This window comes from Neolamprologus brichardi, chromosome 9 (genome assembly GCF_056152115.1).
Source record: "Neolamprologus brichardi isolate AB-2024 chromosome 9, ASM5615211v1, whole genome shotgun sequence".
NCBI lineage: Eukaryota > Metazoa > Chordata > Actinopteri > Cichliformes > Cichlidae > Neolamprologus > Neolamprologus brichardi.
Genome location: NC_142112.1, coordinates 23,195,931 through 23,219,152, shown reverse-complemented (window position 1 = coordinate 23,219,152; position 23,222 = coordinate 23,195,931). Strand labels below are relative to the sequence as shown.

General features: G+C 43.3%; 2 protein-coding genes across 5 annotated transcripts in view; both read right to left on the bottom strand.

The window, feature by feature from the left end:
* atp8a2 (ATPase phospholipid transporting 8A2) overlaps window positions 1–13,709 on the bottom strand; it is a 48,892-nt gene extending 35,183 nt beyond the window's left edge. The window contains exons 1-9 of one of the 4 annotated variants that reach the window (XM_087846147.1): window positions 13,431–13,709; window positions 11,109–11,216; window positions 6,516–6,693; window positions 3,027–3,126; window positions 2,707–2,805; window positions 2,556–2,601; window positions 2,287–2,327; window positions 622–695; window positions 200–269 (exon numbers count right to left, since the gene is read on the bottom strand). In XM_087846147.1, the coding sequence (XP_087702273.1) occupies window positions 200–269; window positions 622–695; window positions 2,287–2,327; window positions 2,556–2,601; window positions 2,707–2,805; window positions 3,027–3,126; window positions 6,516–6,693; window positions 11,109–11,216; window positions 13,431–13,473 (759 nt within the window). In that variant the 5' untranslated portion in view covers window positions 13,474–13,709. Of the gene's footprint in view, window positions 1–199; window positions 270–621; window positions 696–2,286; window positions 2,328–2,555; window positions 2,602–2,706; window positions 2,806–3,026; window positions 3,127–6,515; window positions 6,694–11,108; window positions 11,217–13,430 lie in introns of those variants that run through there. The other 3 variants (XM_006794539.3, XM_087846145.1, XM_087846146.1) reach the window with 3 other exon arrangements.
* A 1,993-nt stretch (window positions 13,710–15,702) lies between these two features.
* Window positions 15,703–22,320, bottom strand: rnf6 (ring finger protein (C3H2C3 type) 6). The gene is made up of 4 exons (XM_006794545.2): window positions 22,239–22,320; window positions 21,077–21,232; window positions 20,808–20,972; window positions 15,703–19,354 (listed from the first exon to the last, which is right to left on the bottom strand). The coding sequence occupies exons 2-4, from the start codon at window positions 21,216–21,218 to the stop codon at window positions 17,508–17,510; spliced, it is 2,154 nt and encodes a 717-aa protein (XP_006794608.1). The 5' UTR covers window positions 21,219–21,232; window positions 22,239–22,320; the 3' UTR covers window positions 15,703–17,507.
* Window positions 22,321–23,222: the final 902 nt, after the last annotated feature.

Genomic DNA, 23,222 nt, shown 5'->3' with positions numbered 1-23,222 from the left:
CAACAGTTTAACCAGACAAAGTATGAAAAAGCAACTGCAATACTGGACTTTGTACAAAATTCTTTAAAAAAAAATTACAAATTTGCTTTGTTTTAGCCTTTGAAAATTTAATCAGTCGATTTTCAAGTCATCCTTTGGGGCAAAATGAGGGACATTTGAAGAGACGTCACATCCACGAGACGACAGACAGACAACCCACCTGTCTGATCTTCAGGTTGGTTTCTCCGTCCAGGTTAGAGGTCTCAATGTAACACATGGCCTGTGGTTCACTGCAGAGAAGAAGGCAGGTTTGGATTAAAAACACTATAAAGATAAACAACAACAATGTACAGAAAACCATAAATTGCTATTTCTGAACATTAAACATTGCCTGCAAATTTCTGTAAATAATTATAATATTTTAAATTTAAAGTTGACAAATAATAAGCTAAATATTTAGGAAGTAATTAAGATAAAAATGACTGATTATTATTTTTATCCATTTAACAAAAATAATAAATGAACCACAAATAAAAATAAACATTAGCAGCAGCCCTTAAAAGCAGCTTAACAGATGTTTAGAATATATTAATGAGGTACATGCAGCATGCTCACACAGACAGAGAGACACAGGACTCTGACCTGGAGGACACTATAACCATGTCAGCTGGGAGGTGCTGGCCATTAGTCACCTTCACTATATCTCCTACTGCCACCTTGTGGCCAGGACGTAGCAGTGCAACAGCATGAGGCAGGGAAGAAGAGGGACATTGAGGCAGAGGGTAACAGAGAACAGGAGGGGTAAGAGATGAAGACAGAGAGGAAACAATGGGCAGGTTAATAATATGTGACCAGCAGAGGATGCAGCCAAATAAAAAAGACGAGTTTGAAGTTTTATGCGATTCATGAGCAAGAAAGAAGAAAGAGAAGGAACACTTTTGTCTTGTGAAGTGTTCCAGGAAATTCTGCAGCTGATTTAAAAGTATATACACACATTACAATTCCTAAAGAAAGTCCTTGTGTAGCTGAGAAGTTTCCCCAAATGACCCAATTCTAAAAAAAGGAATGCATGATAACTTCAGAGAACCACGGTCAGAGGAAAGCATGTGGAGCTGACTTTATAACTGTAGACAGTCAAGCTAAAACACTGCCAGTTTGCTACATCAGGCACTGCAGAAACTACACAAGTGTTTCAGGCTGTCGGTTCGCCTCGGATCAGCGGCCGGAAACTTGTTTTCCAAGTACACAGGAAGGGAGGAGGTAAGCTTCGCTTCAAGAAATGTGACAATCTTGGGTAGGATGTAAACTGTGACACTGCCAATTCCTACACAATCAAAAAAAAACAAAAAACTACTGTACTGACCTTGCATCTTATTATAATCATGTATGAAGGGCAAGGGCGACTTTTTTAAAGAATCCCTCAGACTTTCATTAATAGAAAGAAAAGCAAAAACTCTTCCAAAAACAGATTTTATGATCTAGCGAACCCAAAATTGCTGAAAAGTTATTTAGGGGCTTGAAGGGCGAATGAATCAAATTCCTGCACCTGTCGTGTCACTGTGAAACAATGGGGCTTAATTTCTGCTGTAGATGTCTGTCATCCGCATAACGAGGGCTCAAATTTGATTTGACTTGACCTGCTGGAGAAAGACTGTGCACAGCTGGACTCAGTTAATGGGCATGTCCGCTAAGAACATTCACAACCCTGCAGAAATGACAAAAAAGACTGGAAGGAAAAAGCTTTGTGTGAGCAGGTTATTCACTCACTCGGTTCAATGAACTGCAAACCACCGGAGAAAACGCAACTATTCAACAAAAAAGATGTGCCTGTTTGAAATACTGGACAAATTAATCCCCCGAAGAACAATTAGATGCGCTTGTTATCTGATCATGAAACATGACTACTAATTGGACAAGCATGTTTTGCCTGTCAAGGATCCAAAGTACTCATAGGACAGTCTATTGAACAAATAAAGAATATGTGTGGGAAAAGGTGGAATAAGTCCACATTAAAAGCCACCTCTTAGCTCGAACGGACATAATCAGATGTACTAACTGTTATTTTTTATCATCTCATGAGGGTTACTGCTCTTGCTTTGAAGTATTTCATTCCAAAGCGTTCACTTTTTGTTTCTTTTGCATGCTTTTCTACAATTTACCTAAAATACATTCAGTACAGTAAGAGAGTGTCTCATACTTCTTTCGACGTTATTTGACATCGCTCGTGGCAATGAAACAGGCTAATCGGTGTTGTGAAACAGCAAGAGAGATAAGTCAGAGCACGAGAGTCGAAAAATGTGACGATACCTGTTTCCAGATAAATGTCTGCCAGGCTCCGCTCCGCAGCACTGAGAGACAAGGACAACACAGCCATCAGTCAGCCTATAGAGCAGCTCTCATGCAGTATTCATAGCCACTAAACATTTGTCTGGGGCACGGCGGCCTGCGCTATAATGACTGATAGACAACAGCCATTCACCCTGACATGAAAGGAAAACAAAGCCCACGCAAATACACGCACACACGAGCACTCTCATGAAAAACAGAAAGCACATTAACAAGCACACGCGTGATACCTGTTGTCTTCTTCTTGTTGACCGTGTTGTCTGCTTTATGCCTTTTCTGTGGCGAGATGAACGACGATTAAGTTAGCCCCACAACGCATCACTTTTCCAGTTTATTTATGAGTTAAAAGCTGGCTTCTACCCACGCTATGGTGATACTCACATAGTCCTCTATGATCTCTTTGATCCCGGCCACTGTGAGGATGAAGATAAGCGGGACGAGCGTGGTGTAGCGACCGGTCGGTGACACATCAGGGATTTGCTAATGAGGGAGAAAGAGAGAAATTGATGCTGATAGAGCTGATCGCAAAGAGAAGAAATGCCATTTCATAACACCGCATTTCCCTTAAAGGTGGACTTTTGCACACTCTGACACGGGATGAAATAGGCTTTGCAGGACGGAGCATCTAAAGGCTGGGCTGAGTGCAGAAATCAAACAAACAGTTCGCTGAGCAAACAGCGCTGGCAGCTGCTGGGGTTTACCTGCATGAGTGCGATGAACAGGAAGAAGGCATTGGCAGCACGTCGGATCTGCTCGTACAGAAAGCGCGGCAGAAAGGTGAGAATCCCATACTTTGTGGTGCTGTAGAAGAAGACAGTGAGAACAAAAGAAAGACAAAAAGAGAAAGTTGTTTACGTTCAAAGAGATGCCGGAAAAGTCAGGTAAAGTTTTAGCAAAGCTGGGACTTCATGCATAAATTGTGAGCTAATGATTTTTTTTCCTCACTCAGGGAATGCTTGAGTAGCATTACCATAAAGGCTGAATAACAAAGAAGTCCATTTGGGTTTTAATATTGCAGCACTTGAAAATCTCTTACAAACACTAAATTGTGCTCAGAGAGTGCAAAACAGAGCCATTACGTCCTGCAAACACACAACCCTCTCTAGAAATAGGCCAAGACGTTTAATCCAACACTAAATTTAGACCCCAAAATACCCCAAAACAGCGCAAAGAAGCCTTGGCAACCTTTTTGTCAGTCATCTGTATTGATCAGACAGCTGTATCGATTAGCGTTGTTATAGCCAGGAGCTACAGTAAGAGCTTTCAGATGAGCTAAAAATAAGAAGTCAACCTTCAAGTCAAGGCCTGCCTTGTTTTTGTTTTGTCTTCTTTTTTTCCCCCGTGCAGCCTGAGTGAACAGTAAGAGCCTCCGCTTCCGACTGCATAATGGACAGTGTGCGTTAGCGTGCGTGAGGGCATAGATTGCATGCAGCAAATGGCAAAACACACTCCTCTATCACAGTTCAGAATCTCCTTGGAGATGAACCCAAAACTGCTTTTGCCATCTGCCTTACACTCAGACACAGAACGATAAAGGCCGGGATGTTACACACACACACACACACACCAAAAAACTAAAAAGACAGAAGCCCAACAGATGCTTTTCAGTCACACTGTTACACACTGTCCTCCGGGTACAGCCACACTAATGCATTTTTGCGTAACTTTTGTACTGTTTTGCAACTTCTAAAACACCCAAAAGGGTAGTAGAGGCATTTGAAAATCCTGTTTATCCAGTTTTAACTTAAACAAAATTAAAACTGCGTCTTAGTTTGGACAGAAATGGAGACTTTTTGGATGCAAACACCTACAGTCGCTTTTCAATTGGATTCTATCCATCGCCATAATTCAGTCAAAACATATCTAGCTAAGCCCACATGTGATCCTTTTCACGTGGGTACTCCTTTTTCCACTGCCCTACAATCCTTTGACGATGGATAACGCCCCCCAATACCTCTCTTAAAAATGTCACCATACTTGCTTTGCAATTACTTTTTTTCCCCTGCTGCCATGACAACCATATACTCGCTTGATACTTTCAGTAAGAGTACCACCTGATGGTCAATCCAAGTACAGAAGTCTTGTTGGCACTCTAGTTCTTCTCCTGCAGTTTTGTGTACAAGCAACCAACTGTCTGCTTTCTGTTTTCACTGTGACTCACATGCCCAGTGTACGTGACTGTTTCTGAACCTGCACTAAAACAACTTTGATTTTATAATATGAAAACTTGTTTGTGTGACATATTCAGAACTTGAGTCTAACCCAGATGCTCTGGTTCCGTCAGAGTCAATGAAGCTACACCGATGATCGAGCAGATAAGGTAGCCTCAATCTAACCACAGACAAGTGATACCAGATGCCACAAAGAGCAAGACCCCGGCTTCCAGTGCTTTAGCAAAAGAAAAAAGAAAAGAAAAAAGAGAGAAAACAACCCAAAACTTCTGCTGGTGTTATTTTTTTTATAGCATAAATGTTCAACTTGCTGGTGGGGTTAACAGCTGTCAGCTGCAGGGGTGATGCTCTCCTGCAGTTGTGTGGCTTTGACATGTTTTTATAAAAAACAGACTGAGTTCTTCATGCATTAAGAACTGGGCCGAGGTCGGAGAAGAGTCATTGATATAATGGGAAGAACGTGAGTTATGAACATGTTACTTTGTGCTTAATGGCAATGCGCTATGAAAACAACAACACGTACATTAAAAAAAAGGAAGCGATGGATCTGCGAAATTGGAGAAGAGGTGAGTTGAGTATACAGATAAAAGCTACAAGGCTTTAATCTCCGCCCTCGTAAAAAAAAATCAATAGTGCTATTGAACTTTTAAAACACAAACTGAAGATTTACAGGAACACGGAGACATCAAAGGCCATGCCTCTGAAGCCAGAGTGCTCCCGCCTCTTCAATCACCATGCAGTGGGGGCAACACGCCATCCATGATCCAATCAGAGGAGCAAGGGAGCAACCACCTTAATCTTCTTTGTAGAGCTGAATTAGGCTCTTTTTAAAAGTGGAACTGAATCTCCCGACAATGACGGCAAGCCCACTGAATGCTCGCTGCGCAGCGTCGAGCCTTTCGCTCACAGACCGCGCACCCTGGTCTCCTCATGGCACCGACCTCTGCCTGAATCAGACTTTATTACTACAGCTGAGCCAGTAAAGTATTCTAATGACAGCTGGGACAATAAGAGATTGATAAAAGAGAATCTTTGTCGCAGCACATGCTGTTTGGCTCGGCCCGTGAACCTTACTTACAACAGATTATTACATATGTTGGCTGCAGAAGCACCGGGGACCACCAAAACACTAGGTGAATCTTTTGTAGTCCCCATAGCTACGATCTTTGACTGAGTCATGAGAGATAAGAGTGGACAGCTTTGATCCTCAGTGAAATCCAATCAGCACAAGCACAGTAGACACTGTGACAACAGTGGAACAGAAAAAGAAACCTTCTTCTAAATTTTCTTTCTAACACGTAACTTTATTTTGATTAACATCCAAAATTATTCATGAGGACGTATACTGATTAAATCTTTTTCCACTGAGATTCTCGTGCGTCCTTTAGGCAGTGGACATATGTTCAGCCTTTAGACTGCTGCAGAGATACAAACAAGCTTTTTAATAGGTGAGTTATTAAACTGGCTTGTCAATAGATGTCCACCCCTAATAGTATTCTAAAAAAGTAAAACATTCAGTGTGATTTCATCAAAACTAAAACAAAGAGAGCTATTACAAGAGGACAATAAAGACTACTCTGCAGAAGACGAGAGGGTACTTCACCCTGACAATGTTGGTCTAAAGCCCCTGTGAGCAAATGGTGTCCTTTAGTACACATCAGATATCTACACTGGTCGTGTGCTTTGACTTGAAATGGTACATGCACAAAAAAAATGTAGGCGTACTAAAGATGGGTCAGCAATAATAAGATGAGTGCAAACAAACAATTAAAAATCTGCACAAAAGTCAGTCTGACCGACTTTTGAGGTGTGCAACGGTTTGAAGTGCTTTTTTTTACAGCAACAAAAAAAAAGTTTTCAATTATTTTGGGTAAAATCCTCCCGCCTCTCTCTCTCTCTCTCTGCTGACAGCTCATCAGGAAGGACAGTCCTCTATTCCTAAAAAAGCAGTGCGTAAAACCACAGGGCACGCAAGGCATGCTTTGTAGCAAAAGTTAAAAGCTCGGGAGTGACGCCTACCTGACATGGTTGTCGCAGAACTTCGTATTCTGAGGCCGGTTGAGGAGCACCGTCCGCGCCGAGGCGTCTACGGGATCCGCATGGGAAGTGGTCCCGGACATCTCATCATCTGCCTTGCGGTAACCGGCGGACGAGCAAGCAGGTCCTGCACCGTTGGATTGATGGGAGAGAGGCGAGGCTGAGTGAGTGCGAGAGAGAATGAGAGGCAGAGAGAGAGAGAAAGAGAGATAGGGAGGGAAGGGGAGAGAGAGCGAGAGAGCGAGAGAGACAGAGACTGGAGACGTAGTTTAGGTTCAAAAGCGAGGGCGACTAATTAGTACTAGAGGCTACTCTATGCTGATGTATGCTGAAGCCGGCGGGGTTGATTCAATGACGTTTCCCGTTATAAACACCCCCCTCTTGTCTTTCAGGTACCGTCAATGCACACACGCGCGTTTCCCGACGCCCCCGGGACCCCCCCGCGTATAATGGATGTGCTGAGGGATGCACAATGGCGAACAAACACACCGGGTCGGTTTGGTTTTTGTTGTTGTTGTTGTTGTTTTTTAAATCAGCACTTCAACTTGCTCAAATGTAAAACTGAGAAACCTCCTCGCGCATCGCGACCATCATTAAGCACAAATTATCCAAAAAAAAAAAAAGAAAAAAAGAAGGGGGGAAAAAGTGGCAGAGTAGGATGCACCACGCTTTTCCTCCTGCAGACTCGCTGCTTCCCCGCCCGCCCTCCCGGCTTTGTCGTCTCCAACCATTTTAAAGCGTCGTGATCTCCGCTCATTCACCCCCGCATGAGCTCCGGGAGCCGGGCAGTTTTTCATCATCAAGCTTGCGCATTAACGCGGAGCAAGTGCGGTTCTGTGGAGCCGTTAGGGGAGTGACGGACACGCAAACAGGTCGGGACGCCACAGTTTACTCAGCTGGAACAACGGCGAACCTGGGCGAGGACAGATGCAGCAGCACGCCCGTCCTCCCTCTGCCCTCCTTCGGCTCTGCTGAGCAGGAAACTCCCAGCCCCGGTGCTGAAAGATACTGGCCCGAGAAGCTCCGCCGCCGTGTCATCTGGCCACCTGCTGCCTCTTGAAGCCTTTATCCGTCTCTTTTTTGGACGATCTCCTCCCTCCGGTGTGGTATCGAGCCGCTCGCTGTTACCAGCTCAGACAAGGAGAGGAAGCCATATGGAGCTCCTTCAGTGCTGCGGAGGGGCAAAGCCGGGGTTTCGTCTTTAAAGGGCCAGAAGCCTGATATCGCCTTAAGGTCTAGTGGCACTTTACCAGATGGGTCAAATAACATCCGTGAAGCTGGAGCTATCCATCAGATCACTTCGTGTTGCATCCCTCCACTGTGATGCCTCTGCAACAGCAGCAACAGTCACTTCTTGCAGGTTGTATAGATTATATAGTCGTTTGTGTTTCTGCATGACCAAAATTGCAATGTATAATAGGCCAAATGTACGCACTGTGTCATTGTAATACTATTCCCTAAAAGCTGTTGCAAATATAACGCATAATGAAATCATATGCATCACAAAGCTCTGAGTTTGTTGGGATCTATGTACTCTCTGTCAGTGAATCTGTAAGTGAAAACAACAGCAGGCTAATTGCAAGATTGAATTTCCACAGTCCTGAAACTCTATTTCTGCAGCACTACCGAACCCCAACAATAGACGAGTCATCTTCTCCCCTCATCAATAACCAAACAGTTTAATACTATTATATTCCACTCAAGCTTGCGGCTCTAAAGTAGCCAATAAACTGTAAAATTACCCAGAAGTAAGCGAGCCAGGCTTACTCAATCAAATCTGTTGGCCCATCAGACTTTTTCCACTGAAAGAGACATCAGGTTACGTGTGCTTACAGGAAACGGCTACACCTATTTAATAGTTTACCAGGGAGTTATGTGAACCCAACGTATTTCCGTCGTATTATATTTGTGAGTTTTTCGTGTTTTCTGCTTTTTACCTCAAAACTGCTCGACATTTCAAGAGTTTGCGCACTCCAGCCGCTCCACACAAGCCCGCGACGTGTCCACACATGACACAGAGGAAGGGTCAAAGTCTAACCAAGCCCACAGAAAATGAACAGCCTCTTATCTCTATATCTCCATTAGCTATTACCTCTAGACCACACGGAGATTTAAGTCCCAATCACAGCTCAGCTCTCCACAGTGCAAACTGCAACAAGGTCAACTGAGATAGTAAAGAGCTGTGAGGAAGTGATCAAGGAACAGTCAAAGGTAAAGGTAATAAACGGCAATGCATGCCAACTATAATGCATCGAGCACCTCTGATGTTTTCAGCCTTTTTTTGGTCATTTCTATACGGGCAGACATTTTTATTGAACAAACCTCATCCTTCCACTTCACTTTTTAAAACCCCTGTAGACACCTTTCCAAGGAGATCAATAATGGCTTTTTCAGCAACCCACTTGAGCTATAATTCATTTCTGAGGAGATTAATGCCTCAGTAACTCATCTCTGATGGAGCAGAAATGCCACCACCTCCGTAACTCATTACCGAACAGGCCAGCGATGACTCAGCAGCAAACCCCATTCAGAGAGCAGCCAGGTCAATTACACGTGAAGCGCCCAAGACAGACACACGGGTAGCGCAGGTCTGATGACCTGCAGCCACAACAGGTAAGACTAGACTGATCCCAATTCAATTAACACGCTGATCTCTTACTCTGCTTGCAGGATGCTACCAGCCACCCATTCTGTTGGTGAGTCTTAAACAAAAACACGTCTCCTTTCCACAGAGCAATCATACGCTCCGAGGAAAACGTACATCCATTATGCAACGATGCTTGATAATCTTTTACGCACCTCTCTGCTGAGAATACATGTGTCATGAGAAGGCGATTAAGCCAAACACATTTAGCAGAGCTAGCAGGCAAAATGTGATGTTTCAGCATTTGCAAAGGGCCTCAGATGGGAAAACAAAGCATATTACTTATCATAAGCTTCATAATATCTTAATACACAGTGTTAATTTGTTGTGGGTTTGTGTTGAATCCAATCTGATCTGGCCTCGTGCCAACATTTCACAGTTTAAAAAGCTGGCCAGGCTATAAATAATGCATAGATGGGAGCTGCATAATTCATCAACATTTTCCAGTATGGCAGAGCATATTTCACCAGACACTCCACCCCGGTGCTGCGCCCACAGCTTTCCACTGTCAAGCGGTGTCCCTCACTGCCTGTCAGAATAGAGTTTGAAATGGCACGAATGTAGCTTCAGAGATGCTTGGGCATTTAATCCAATCATGCCTGGTGCAGACACGATTCTCAGCTCAGAAATGAAATTAGCCAAAAAGATAATAGCTACTAATTAACAGCAGTTGTAGCAGAATACAATTATCCTCGGTTGGCGAAGAACTTCCACTCCAAACAAGCCACACTTGGGACAGATCCTCAGGCTCATTCTATGTTTTCATTATCTGAAAAACTATCTGAATGTACAATGCAAATGAAAGTACTCTATTTTTGTGTTTGGTATCCCTGCCTCAAAGAATGGGAAGTGTCTTAGCTCATCCCTTAACAGCAAAACCTCCATTTGTCATCCTCTACAGCAAGAAGGCCTGCCAAAGTGTTCTTGAGTTAAACACCAACTTCCCCCTCCCCATTTAACGTTAATGAAGTTCAGCAAAAAAAAAATACCCAAAAAACCCCACATCTTCGCCTACATGCTTTGAATCCAGTCAACAATAAAATGGCGGTGTAGTCAGGAAAGCATTACCGACAGAGCGCCGTCTGCCTTGGCGACCCCTGCGTCCCATGGCTGTCGTTGCTCTCTTAGGTGACCTGCACGCCCTATCTGTAGGTCTCGGGAGACCTGGCGTCTATCATTCCCAGTGGGTCCATTGGCCGCTCTGACAGAGTAGGAAGTAAGGCGAGCAAGCCTCTTACGGCCCAAGTGAGCAAGCGTGATAATCCCCTCTGTGTCTGCTCTGCAACTTCACCTGCTGCTCACCCATAACCTAATAATCCCACAGGTGCGATTGCAACACGCTCATACACCTTAAACTAATGTATGCAAATGCACACACACACACACTGTCACTGCATTATGGACACACACACACAAACAGGTGAAAGTAAATCTTTTAAAGCCAGAAAACATAAAAAAGACCCATCGACATGCAGCTACTCCCATGCCCCTCTCTATACCCAGAGTCGTACCTACATGCATGCAGCAGTGTTCTTGTACATGCTGTTCAGGCATGCCATATCTATGCGTGCATGTGCTGAGTTCTACAGCATGCAGATGCACTTGCTTAAAAACCCCATATAGCTTTGTCTTCACCAGCATGAACTGCTACAGGTATGCCACCAATATCTACAAGCACATGCAGTGAGAGGGTCCTGTTCAGCATTCATCGCACTCCAGGCCCCAAGGAGCTACAGATGATCAGTCCACAACAGTGATAACGTGTCATAACCTTTTCTGCAAAGACCCTGAGATCCTAATGTGAGTAACTCAATGTTGTAGCTCTTGAGGGCCAGGGGTTGACACACGCCTGCCCCTAGCTGTTGGTACATGCACCTTGGGACTCCGGACACAGATGGGGGCATCATCCAGTCTAATTCGAGCAAACTCACTTTTGTCAAACCTGTCTGCGAGGCGGGCACGCATGGTAGCACCGGCGCCCTGGCCTGGGTCCTGCAGCTCAGGAGACTCCTGCCTAATGGTGGTCAACACTAACTGCTCTGTGGACGCCAAGAGAGAGAGGCCACGGCGAGAGAGGACAGCACACACACACACACAAGACAACAAGTCAGTACACACAGACTGTACCTCATACAGCACATCCACGTGTCAGTGACTACCCAGATGATTTGTTTGTTATGTGCCTTTCACAGGAAGCATCAACAACTGAGATGAGACTCATGCCAGCATATGATGGATGTAAGCCTGAACAGCTGCTCAGAAATCGCTTTGACCAAACCCCTCATAGCTTGCCCAGGAGTGCCTCCTCCTGGGTACTTCATGTAAATGCCTTGTTTCAGCAGGTTACTGGGCCTCCCTGTTATCTCCTAAATGGTATCTTAGGTAGCTTGGCAGCCATGACAACCAGTCATTATCTTCCCTAAACAGATGTACTGTTGACAGTTGGCTGAGCTGCATGACTCACATCAAGAAAGCACATCAACACTAGTAGAAAATGTGGCCTTACACTGATATTCAAATGGAGAAGAATGCTTTTACTCAGCACTCACTACCACACACATGCTTTATATCTCTAAGGCTCCTCTTAAATACAAACAGTTAAAACTATAACTCTCTTTGCAAATGTGTGTAAATAAATGTGACAGACTGGCAGCTGCAGACGTCATTGCCAGGCATGTGGCAGCTCGCTAATTGGAGCAAAGAATCAAGCGGTCAGGCTTCAAGAGATTACAGTAAAAGCACCGTGAGGAACCCAGGCGGAAACATGCAGACGTTGACTAGACTATCATCCTGTGCTTAAAGTATAAAAGCTTTAAAGCAACTTTTAAACCCCACAAAACCAAAAAAAAGCTGCAGGATTATATCTGAAAATCACAGTGTAAATAAGGTAACAAATTCATCATGAGACCACCTGAAATTCAGTTTAAAACATATTTATATATACAAATAATAAATGGGTGGGAGGGATCTACAAAATAGGAACAATGTCACTTTTTTAACCATTTGACCTTCTGCTTGTAAAAAGTGGAAATGCATTTTTTTTAACAACAAATGAATATGTGGAACTTCTGGCCTGAAGATAGTATGGCCCAGTTGGCACTCACAATTTACCCTGCTTTCTATTTCTGGAAGCTGCAAGAGGCATGCAGCCACACTCACACACAGATACACACACACAACAGCAGAGCAGCCTGACAATATGTGCCGGTCACTATTAAAAGCCACTGGATGAGGCAAACACGTGCTCTTCTTTTCCAGGACAATCCAATCCAGCGTCTGCTTGCCATGTGTGAAATCATCTGATGCAGCAGGTTGTTTCAGCATCCTCACCTTCTGGTCAGCTTGTTAGCTGATGAGGACATTTTCCTGCTAAAAACTGAGACAGTGCAGGTTCTTGCATGAACGGGGGTTCAATGCATCCTGTTGCATGAGGCAGATTCACGGGTGAGCAACAGACTGAAACATCCCTTTATTCAACATAAGGGTGTGAAGCACTTTAAAACTGAACACGCTGTGGATGTGGATGCCCTTAAGGTTGAGATAAAGGTGAGATAAGGAGCGCGCTTTAGAGAGTCACGTGGTATTTAAGTCGACGAGGTAATAGGCTGTTCTTGGACCGATCTGCAGGCGCTTGGGGTAAATTTGTCACCTTATATTGCTAATATTTCGCTTTCAATCACAGCAAAAGTAGGTTAATACATTGTCTTTTTTTTCTGAGAGTCAATCGCGGACACTATGATGCAGCACAGGAGGAACACAAATCTGTTACAGCATAATTATATAACACCATAACAAGGCCATAGGTCATATTTACACAAGGCAGTCAATATTTATTGATAAGGCCACACATTTAACCCGTGGAAGATAAATACTATTGAGGTCATCAGAAATTCCTTCACTTGGCTCCTCCATAATGATGCCAGGCTATTTAAATGAGACCTGAAGCAGACTGCAGGCACCTGCAGTCTGCTTGCCCTTTGCATTCCCATCCGGTGCCAAGAAATGAGCGATGCTGGAGGATAAACACCGGCATGTCCCTCCGTGTGGATGCCGCAGTCCCGAATAAAACGGTTCCCCGTTATTATGCCAAGCACATATCAAAAGCGCACGATTTTCTACACAGGCCGCTGTATGCAGAAAAAGGACAGGCCCGTTAGTGGGATTCACTTCACAGTGATGTGTGACAGCAGAGAGCGGCGGGCGGAACCCGGGTCGTGCAAAGATTAAATAACACGTTTCTTCGTGCTGCTTACCTCCCTCGCTGTGGATCTTCTTGGCTCTCCGGTTGAAATACATCTTGCGAGCGGTGAACGAGAGTCGGTGCGGCTAGAACGAGGAGGCCGGAGCGGTGTCATGCTCACGGAGAGGGGAGCAGAGGAGCAACGCTCTGCATGGGCCCCGGCTGCGGTCGTCGCTGCCGCCGATGCTGCTGCTGCTTCTCAGCGATCATTATTTCTCGGTCAAACCGCGGGGATGTGGTGTAGAGGGCAGCCTGCTCCAGCGTCGCGTCAGACTAGACACAATAGGTGCTTCCGGTCAATGTTTTCAAAATAAAATTACGTTAGACTATAACAAACTGGATTCATGACATCGGCCGGATAATTAACGCTTAAGTTTGCGGTTAAACGGTGACCTGCCTCTGCTTTCGGTGCACTCAGTTTTATTTATGAAGCATATTTAAACCTACAAAGTCCAGTATAGGAGAAAAACGGGTTATTTAACCCTATAACCCTGATTCTGATTCTGATTCTGTAAAGACGACTGTATCGTATCTCCTCCACCTTTTTTTGAGACGTCATCCGTGTGATTTTTCCCTAATGAAAAACCGAAATAAATTATACACGTTTTTGAGCAATAAAATTAAAAATAAGTATATTAGAAATTAATTTTTATTATTATTTTTTTTAATTTAATCAGATGGTTCAATAAACCCTCCATTTTCTAAACAATATATATAATTTTCTGGCAATTGTTTTATTCCTCGGGCTTTAAGAGGATAGAAAATAAATTAATTGTTTTTTTTTAAAGTGAAAAAAAAAACCAGTACAAACACTAATAACTGTCACGCTACTATATTATATTTAATATTAAAACTATATTAAAAGCCAACTATCATTTGGCTGTCTTTCTGTGTCTAAGATATAAAGTATAGAGGCATAAAAAGGGCATAAAATAAATAAATAAATAATATATATCTTATATATTATAACATATATATATTTATATACAGTATATCTATACTGTAAATGTTTGTTATTTTGTGAAAACAGCCACTTTTTCACAATATATTTTCTTTTCTTTTTTTAAATCTTATTTTATTTTACTTGGAAATGGTTTTAGTGAACGCTTAATAGGCTCATATTTTGAAGGAAAGGCGAGACATTTTTGCTCGTATTCGGTTTGGCTTTATGACACTGCTTCAGACAAGCCACGGGAGCGCGCATGGATGAGGATAAGACGCTAAGCGCTCCCGGTCTCTAGAGGCTCAGTGTGAGATAAATACATAAAGATACAGCCAGAAACATTTTACTGAACAAACAGCTAAGTCTTTTAGAAGATTTCCCTTGTTATTAGAAATTCTCAGCAACTTTGTTTTCAAAGTACTTTTTTAAAGTTTATATATTATTATATAATTGTTTATGCTTTTATCGCTTAGGTCAATTAAAAGTGCTGAGTGGAAGTTTAGATTTAACAAGGTCCTTAAAAATAGATCCGATTATTGGTAGCCAGTGCTGCTGTTTACATCTGCCACGTTTCCCGGAGGACCGAGGGTCGTTCTGGCCTGCTTGAGAACCTCGAAGAAGCGCACGTCACGGAGACAGAGTCTCTGCGTATCCATGGCACGCAGGTGCGCACGCCAAAGACGCGCATAATTAAGCGCGTGTAATCTCTATTTCGCTTTCTGTCACTAAGGCAACCAGGTAAACAGGTCTATCAAACAAAATGAAAACACGGAGGAGACAAGTAGGTACCTAATAGAAAAATAAATACGATGAAATATAAATGTAAAAATTGCTACAAGTTGAAAACTTGCCAAAAGTGCCAATCAAATATAGGGTTTACATCGATGTAGCTCATGATCAGTTTCGCTGAATGTGAGTGAAATTTGATACTTTTGCTTGATTTTTCAGTATAAAAACATTGGGACGTTTGAGCTTATTGTATATTACTGTTTAATAATTATATGCAAATGATCTCTTATAGATACGTGTGTGTGTTCATAGTACATTTTAATGACATAGCTTTGAAAACTGAGAACTAACAATGTCCAAACTTAGTTTTTCATATGTTAACACAAATTATTTCAATAACTGTTCTTTTTGTATGTTTTTATTTTGTAAAGTTACTCTCCTCATTACACTTGTAAGATCACAATAATAAAATTAAAGTGAATTCTTTTGGTGGTTGTTTGATTTAAAGTGTGATGATTAATCTATTATATCCTCTAAAGAGCGGCATGGGATGACGCCCTGGCCTGAATCACTGCGCAGACAGTTTCAACCATATACATCCATACAGTAGAAATTCCAGCATAACAAAGCGGCATTTTATTACACTGTTAAGGAGCAGAGAAGAAAACCGTCTTCATTTTATTACATAGTAACATGTTCATCATAGCCGTTTCATTTACTCTCATCACATTGTAACATTTCATATTTCAGAGGTTGATTTCCATCTTATTAAATACAAACAGAATAAATAGTTACTCCTGAACTGCCCACAATTTTCTCTAAGGTGAACATGCACCAGAGAGAAGCCTTCTGAGAACCAGGTTTGATTGGTACACCGGACCTTTTCCCCCCCTCACACACACATAATTATACCAAACACACACACACATACTTACCACACGCTCAGACATTCTTACAGACTAAACTGCACAAATCCTGCAGCTTTGTTAGTGATGTGTTAACTGCACAGGCAGAGTAGCTCTTGTGCAATCACCGATGTACAAAGTGACACTGGTGGGGAAAATGCTGACTGGGTGGCTCAGCTAAATATCCCACCTGTTTTACACTAGAAATGCAACATTTGTCCATGTTATGTAAAAACAAACAAAGAGCAAAGAGAAATATATTACTAGCACGGCCTTATTCACACGTGTGCACTTGCAATGAAACTTTAACAGATAGCTATCATTGCACAGACCCAATCAGGGGGGCAAAAAATGAGTAAACAGGTTCTCATTAGCAGAACATTTCTGGACAAGTTCATTATCGAAAAAACATTTTTCCTGCACCAGTCTCACGAATAAAGACTTATGAGTTAGCCAGAGAACCGCAAAAACTGAAAATCAATTTCTTTCTTTTTGTTTTTAATTCCATGTGAGAGGCTAACTACGCAACCTGGTGACAAAGGTCCTGTCAGGTGTGGACCTAAAAACAGGAACCAACAAACATCAATTTCTTAACAAGACTTTAAGTGGAGATGATATTCAGGCGTTACAATGTAAACAACAATGAACAGCAAAACAAACAATACTGTTTTTTTCCCCTCTGCATTGCACAACTCATACTGACAAGTCTGAATTCCTGATTATCACATGTTGCATTTCATTGAAACTGTGCTGCTCATATGGCTAATGTTAATGATAACAAAGTGGCTGTTTTTAGCAGGTTACTTTAATGGATGACTTCTATGTTGTGACTATATGGGACTTAAGGGCTTAAACAAATACTACTAGATGGACAGAGTATAGTTTCAAAATTAAAGACATTCCTCATTTATACCCGACAAATCAAACAATTCTTAACCAATTGTAATGGGACACTTTTAAATGGATGTTGAAAAATGAAGCTAAAATAAGCTAAGCTTCCTGCTTCCATTCTGAATAAATCGCATGTGAAGAGCAGCTTTCTTCAAAACCCTTAAATATAAGCAGTGGTGAGTTATTTACATCCTATATTGGAAGAGAAATCAAGCCTAGAAGTGATTTGTATAGTCCAGCCGTGACAGAGACGTTGCCGCGTGTCAGACATTAAAGATTTAAAGTGAGACTATTCAGCAGCAGCTACAGGAGCTCCTTAATAAGCATCAATGCCTTCTATAGACAAGTTTCTGAAGCGTCATCGCAGAGTCAAGCGAACTAGGTCACAGGAAGAAGAAAATAAAATAATGAGTTGTTGAAAACCAAAGGTCTAAAAAAATAAAGTTTTGTTTATTCTCTGCATTTATAGTTTCTTATTCCACACTTTTGGTTCAACCTTCTTCAACACAATGAGCAATCAAAGAAATTAAACCATGAAAGCGCTATGTACATGCAAAGCCCACTTGGATCTGCTCAGTTCAGGGAGCCAGGAACGGGATAGTTGTGTTTGTGAGATAATAGGTCAGTCATGATGCACTGAAAGTATAGGCTGCCTGCAGATGGGGCAGGTGTTATTTTCAGAGAGCCAGCGGTCGATGCAGTGGACATGGAATTCGTGAGAGCAGGGCAGGCGGCGCAGCTTGTTGCCTTGGACATACTCGTTTATGCAGACGCTGCAGGCTCGACCAATCTCCCCCTCCAGGCTGGCCTGACCATACGTACGCGTTGATAGATTGTCAATCTGCTCTTTGGTCAGGCCCCTCGGATGTTCATCATCCTCTTCGTCATTGAGCAGGAAGAAATGTGCCAGCCGCAAGATGGGTAGAGTACCGTTCTCTACTAGGTTGTTGGTGTCTCTGCTGGTAGGCCGTCCGTCTGTGGTGCTCACTACTCCTCCGAGCCTAGCCTGCCCATTCTGGTCCTCATCACTTCCCACCAGCCCCACCCTCTCGTGAACTACCCCACCTGTACTAACCTGGCCAGGTACACTCTCATTTGTATTCAGGCGACTGCCTGGGCTGTTGTTACCGTTTGTACCATTAGGATCTGAATGGTTAGGTGCAACAGTTTCGGAATCAGCCTCTGTCTCCATTAGGGAGCTAAGCTCTCCAAATCCAGTCATGATCTGGCGCAAGATTGAACGTAGGGCAGTGGAGTTGGGTTCACCCAGGCCTGTCTCACTGATACGCCTCAGAGGAATCCGAATAGTGCTGACGTAGGTGCGAATCCCAGCTCGCTCAGAGCGAGAAATGGTGCGTCGAAATCCACCACTGTCGCTTTCAAATGTCACTGTATTTTCAGCAACGCGAGCACGAGATCGTGTTCTGCTGGCGATGCTGTCTCTATCGCGGTTTTCACCAGGTCGAATCCTTCTCACCTGCAGGTCCAACATGATGGTTGGATGTCTTCGCACTGCTGAACTTCCTGCTCCTATTACTTGTGATTCACTTTCACGTTCAACCATCTCTACAGCTGGCTCCGTTGGAACAACGGGTTCTGACACAGCCTCTCCAGTCTCCATTGACACAGAGGCTGTGCCACTGCCTGATTCAACAGTATTAATGGATGAGCTGCTGGAATCACTACTGGATGGCAGAGTGGTACTAGCAGCACTAACTCTGTGTAAAGGGGAACGACTTCGCCTTGACACGCGCGATGAAAGCCCACTTCCATATGCAGCTCTGCGTGTGCGACCATGCGATCGAGTCCTACTGCCACGGGATTCGTGTCCCGCTGCTGGAGCCTGTGTCGCAGACTGGGATGACACCCGGGGGCAGTCTATAGAAGCAGGCGCATCATTACGCCCCTGCTCGCCTTCTACATTCAAGGCTTGCTGTTGTACAGGTATAGTTTGATCAGGAGGAGGGTTTGGAACGTTGGGAGGAGGTGTTAAAGAGTGCAAAGTGCCACCTCTCCTTTGAGTAGCAGCTGAGGACGCTACTGGTGGAGGAAGTGCAGGGGGGCTCATAGAAAGTGTGGTAGTGCTGCTGCGTGTACGCCGTGTCTGCACCCGCCTACTGATGGCTGGGCGGGGGGTAGGGTACGGGGCAGGCCTTGGCGTGGTTGAAGGGCGAGAGGTTGAAAAGGAGGAAGCAGTTCGTATTGAGGGTGATGTATTTGGGGCAGTCACTGGTGGGTCTGAGGCATCCACAGTCTCATTATGCTCCCCTGGCTCTGGCTGGTCATGGTTGATGTTGATCTCCAGGCTAAAGCGGAATTCTCCACTGTTCGGGTTGGTCCGGCTGACAGCACGCCATGTCTGATTGCCACTCTGGCCGCTGCGAGTAGCATTACCAGTGCGTCTGAAAGTATTCAGCCACTCCAGTAATGAGTCACCATTAGAAGTTTCTGCTCCGGGTTCTGTGCCCCCTGTAGGAAGAAAAAAAAAATTAAGAAAAAAAAAAGTTACGACTAGGTAAATTAAATAATTAAATCTACTTCTCTTTTCACAGGTCTCTAGCAGAAATTTTGCTTTTGTTCTCTTGCAACAATATGAAAGCCATTTTAAACTATTCAAAACCAGTACTTAGGCTAAAACAAATACAAACACGGTTCTACAAAGCACGCCGTCTTGTTTGGTACCAGCTTAGGCAAGGTTTAAAATAAATACAAGGCCTTCACAGAACATTTTGTGAAACCCGTCTTTTGTCATCGTTTTTTTTCCCTTTTTCTTTTTATAGCTGCCAAAGTCAAGTCCTTAAAGATTATTTTGTGTTTTTCCTGTCACATTTTTTTAAATCAAAAATTAAGTAACTTTTGGCTGTGTTACAACTGTTGTCGTTATTTTGTGTAATATGTAAATCTGAGTGTGCAGGTGCCTCTCCGTGATTGGTGCATCCAGGCGGGGAACAACATATAAGAAGACACCGCCATGGATGATTCGTTTATTGGACATTGCTTTGAAGCTGATGGCCAGTCATTTGTGGACATTCTAAGCTCCAGTTCCCTCGGTAACCCCCTAATAAGTTTACTACCAGGTCATATGTCAATCATCGGTAGTCTTCAATCTCATTACTAGTCTGTTCATTTACTCCTCTGAAAGTTGACAAAGGTTTATCATGAGTGACACCTACTTCCTTTCCCCTGCAGTCATTTTGTCTTTATTCACTTGAATTTTGATGACTTTCTAGGGTCTCTAGTCGCCACGTTTCTGTGAATTGCTTCCAGTGTGTACGCAGCTTTAGGGGTCACCACAGCAGATGGATCCCTAAAGACCCCGGTATACCCCTTCGTTTGTGACTTCACACGTCACCAGTGCTTGTCACATAGCCACTTCTATTTGCTCTCATTGGACAGGCGCAGGTAGCTGCTGCTGTATTCTGATGAATGACAGGTGCCGCAACTCAGACAATACCACCACATTAGCGCTGATATAGGAAGAGAAGTAAACAAAACTGAAAGTAAAGACATTTGAAATAAATCCAGAGCAATTTTTTTTTCATCTCTTCAAACTGCTGCAGCATCTCCCCAAGTATAATCTGTGAATCTCTGACCTTCTCTACTGATACATCTTTAAAACTGCAGTGAAAACTGACATGATTGTAAACTCTTATCTTAAACCCTGCTGCAGAGCTAGCAGCACAATCTGCCAGATTACAAAAGTCACGAGGTGCACAACCAACCAAAACGACAGCTAATGGTGAACAGCTGGGTCTGCTTCTCACCCCAGAATCAAACCACAGATCTTTTGCATGTAAGGTGAATGTTCTACCACTATACCACAGAGCCATTTAACTCAAAAGTGACTTTGGGGCTTAACATAACAAAACAAAACATCACGAAAGCCAGATCTGGAAAGATTAAGGAAAGAAGTCCTTCCTACCTGCTCCTCGTCTCCCTCCAGCACCTCTCTCTTCTCCCTCACCGCTGCTGCTCTGCTGCTCTCCAGACTCAGAAGTCTGCGAGTGCTGCTCGGAGGAAGGCTGAGATGACAAACGCTCTTTTGCTCCATCCAGACGCTGGCGGAGCTCTTCAGCCGTCACCTCCCCTATAAAACAAAATTTCACAGGCTTTGTGTTCTTTGTACAATAAAAATAACTGTGGGTACAGATCCAACAACACGGTGCAAAAGCATCAAGTGCCCCTCCTTACCAGGAGTGCCCAGCAGGTTGCCATCTCTCATTAGACGGTACTCTTCTTCACTCAGTTCATTAATGAAGTGATAGTACGCCTCCTCCCTTCGAAGACGCTCTGCCTGCCTCCGCCGTTCATCTCCCCCACCAGGAGGGTCCATCACCGTATAAAGTGCTGGCAGACAAATAAGCAAGAGTTAGTCACGGATGATCTGTCACTTAAATTTACCCTCTGTAGATATTTGTCTTTCTAATATGTTGCATATGAACAAGTCATGTGTTAGCTAATGGTCATCTGATTCGGTTATGGACAGGCAAAGACCACACTGTTATATAGCGAGCAGTTGCTATAAATATGAGCTGTTTGCTCAACGTTGTCTTTGAGTGACTATTTCTACCCAAGGGCAACAGTTAAATCAACGCCATCCATTTTCTGTCGAAACACTTACAGAAAAAGAATGGAAATGGCTACGTTAATCTTGCTAACGTTTAGCCTAGAGGCTAGCGCCAAAAAATTATCAAATTTAATATGTATGCACATTCTCAGTTAAATCCCTACCACGGTAAATCTAAGGGATAGTGCAACAATGAAGCAGTCATCACGAAACCTAACATTAACGCAGTGACAACAGTATCCACGGAAGGCCATGTTGAAGGCAGCGGAATAAAGCAACAAAACTGGCGTTGTCATCCTGGTTAGCCACCAATCAGCGGCGTAATCTCAAAGACGGACACGCCAGGCGTCCAATCAGTGTTGAACATAGGCGGGCCGTGATAAACCGAAAGGGAGGCTTCCTCCATGTAAACGCAGGGCAAACAGTGAAAGACAAAGAATCTCGTCAGCGCTATTAGAGAATTACAAAATCAAGATGTTGACACATAGTAGCGATTAACGACAACATTGGATCAACATTACAATTAGAATTGTGGATATTTTAAAAGACATTTAAGTGCGCAATGCTTCAGCTGCTAACTCAGCGCTAGCTCGTTAGCACAACCAGCGTTAGCGACTATCACTTAGCTCCGCTAGCCGACCCACCAGCGAGCTGCGAGGCTCATTAACTTATCATAATTTATTATGACAGAACATTTTCTCAAGCAGTGGGAGTACACGGAACCTATCACTTAACCCTAACACACTTTTATAAGAGATGACAGTGGCATGTAAAAGAATTTCGTACCTGACGAGGCAGCTGTAATATGGACGGTTCGCTTTGCTCCCTCTTCACTCTCTCAAATCAAGATGGGACCAGCGGTGCTGCACTACAGCGTCGGTCAAAAACAAGATGCCTGGCTATAATAGTTCCTACCTAACATAACATCAAAGCTAAGCTCAAGGTTTGGCTGACCTAGGTGACAGCAGTGAATGTCAGTGTAAAAGCATAATTTATAAAGTTGAAATACTTTTATTCAGCTATACTATACTATCAAATATACTATCTAAAAGTTATTTTCTCAGAAATGTGAGTTCGTAAGATGAAATTTTGAAATCTCGACTTTTTTTTAGTGGTGGGAACAAGCTTCCATACCACATTAGGCTTCTTGTTTGCCTTCGTTTAAATTATTTTAAAAATTCTAAATATTCAGCTAATCATATATTGTATCTGCCACTCTTTATTGGAAATTATAAAGGTTGCTGGCTGCAGAAACTAAAATAGCTCTTCCAACATCTCAGGGTATGGTGATGAGTGGATAGGTTCTTGGACCAATCATAGCAGTTTTCCCTTTTTAAAATACTTTAAGCTGATTCCCTTAGATTTCCAATGGGAGTGGGACCAGGAGGGTCAGGATTAGAAATTAGCATATCAGAGGCACACCTCAAGAGTGCTGAACATGTGCAGAGCAGGGATAGTGGATATATTGAACAAAAGTACTGAAGATGGAGCTGCCAGGGAGGAGGAAAAGAGGAAGACCACAGAGGAGGTTCATGGACGTAGTGAAAGGGGACATGCAGAGGGTTGGTGTAACAGAGGAGGATGCTAGAGATATGGTGAGATGGAGGGAGATGATGCACTGTGGTGACGACTAAAGGGAGCAGCAAAAAGAAGATGATAAAAAGAGTTTAAAAGCATATTGTTTCATTATTCTATCCCGTGCTTGCCCATTCAACAATAATCTGTTTGGACAGTCTTTTTCTTTTCATAATATAGTGCTATTTAAAACAT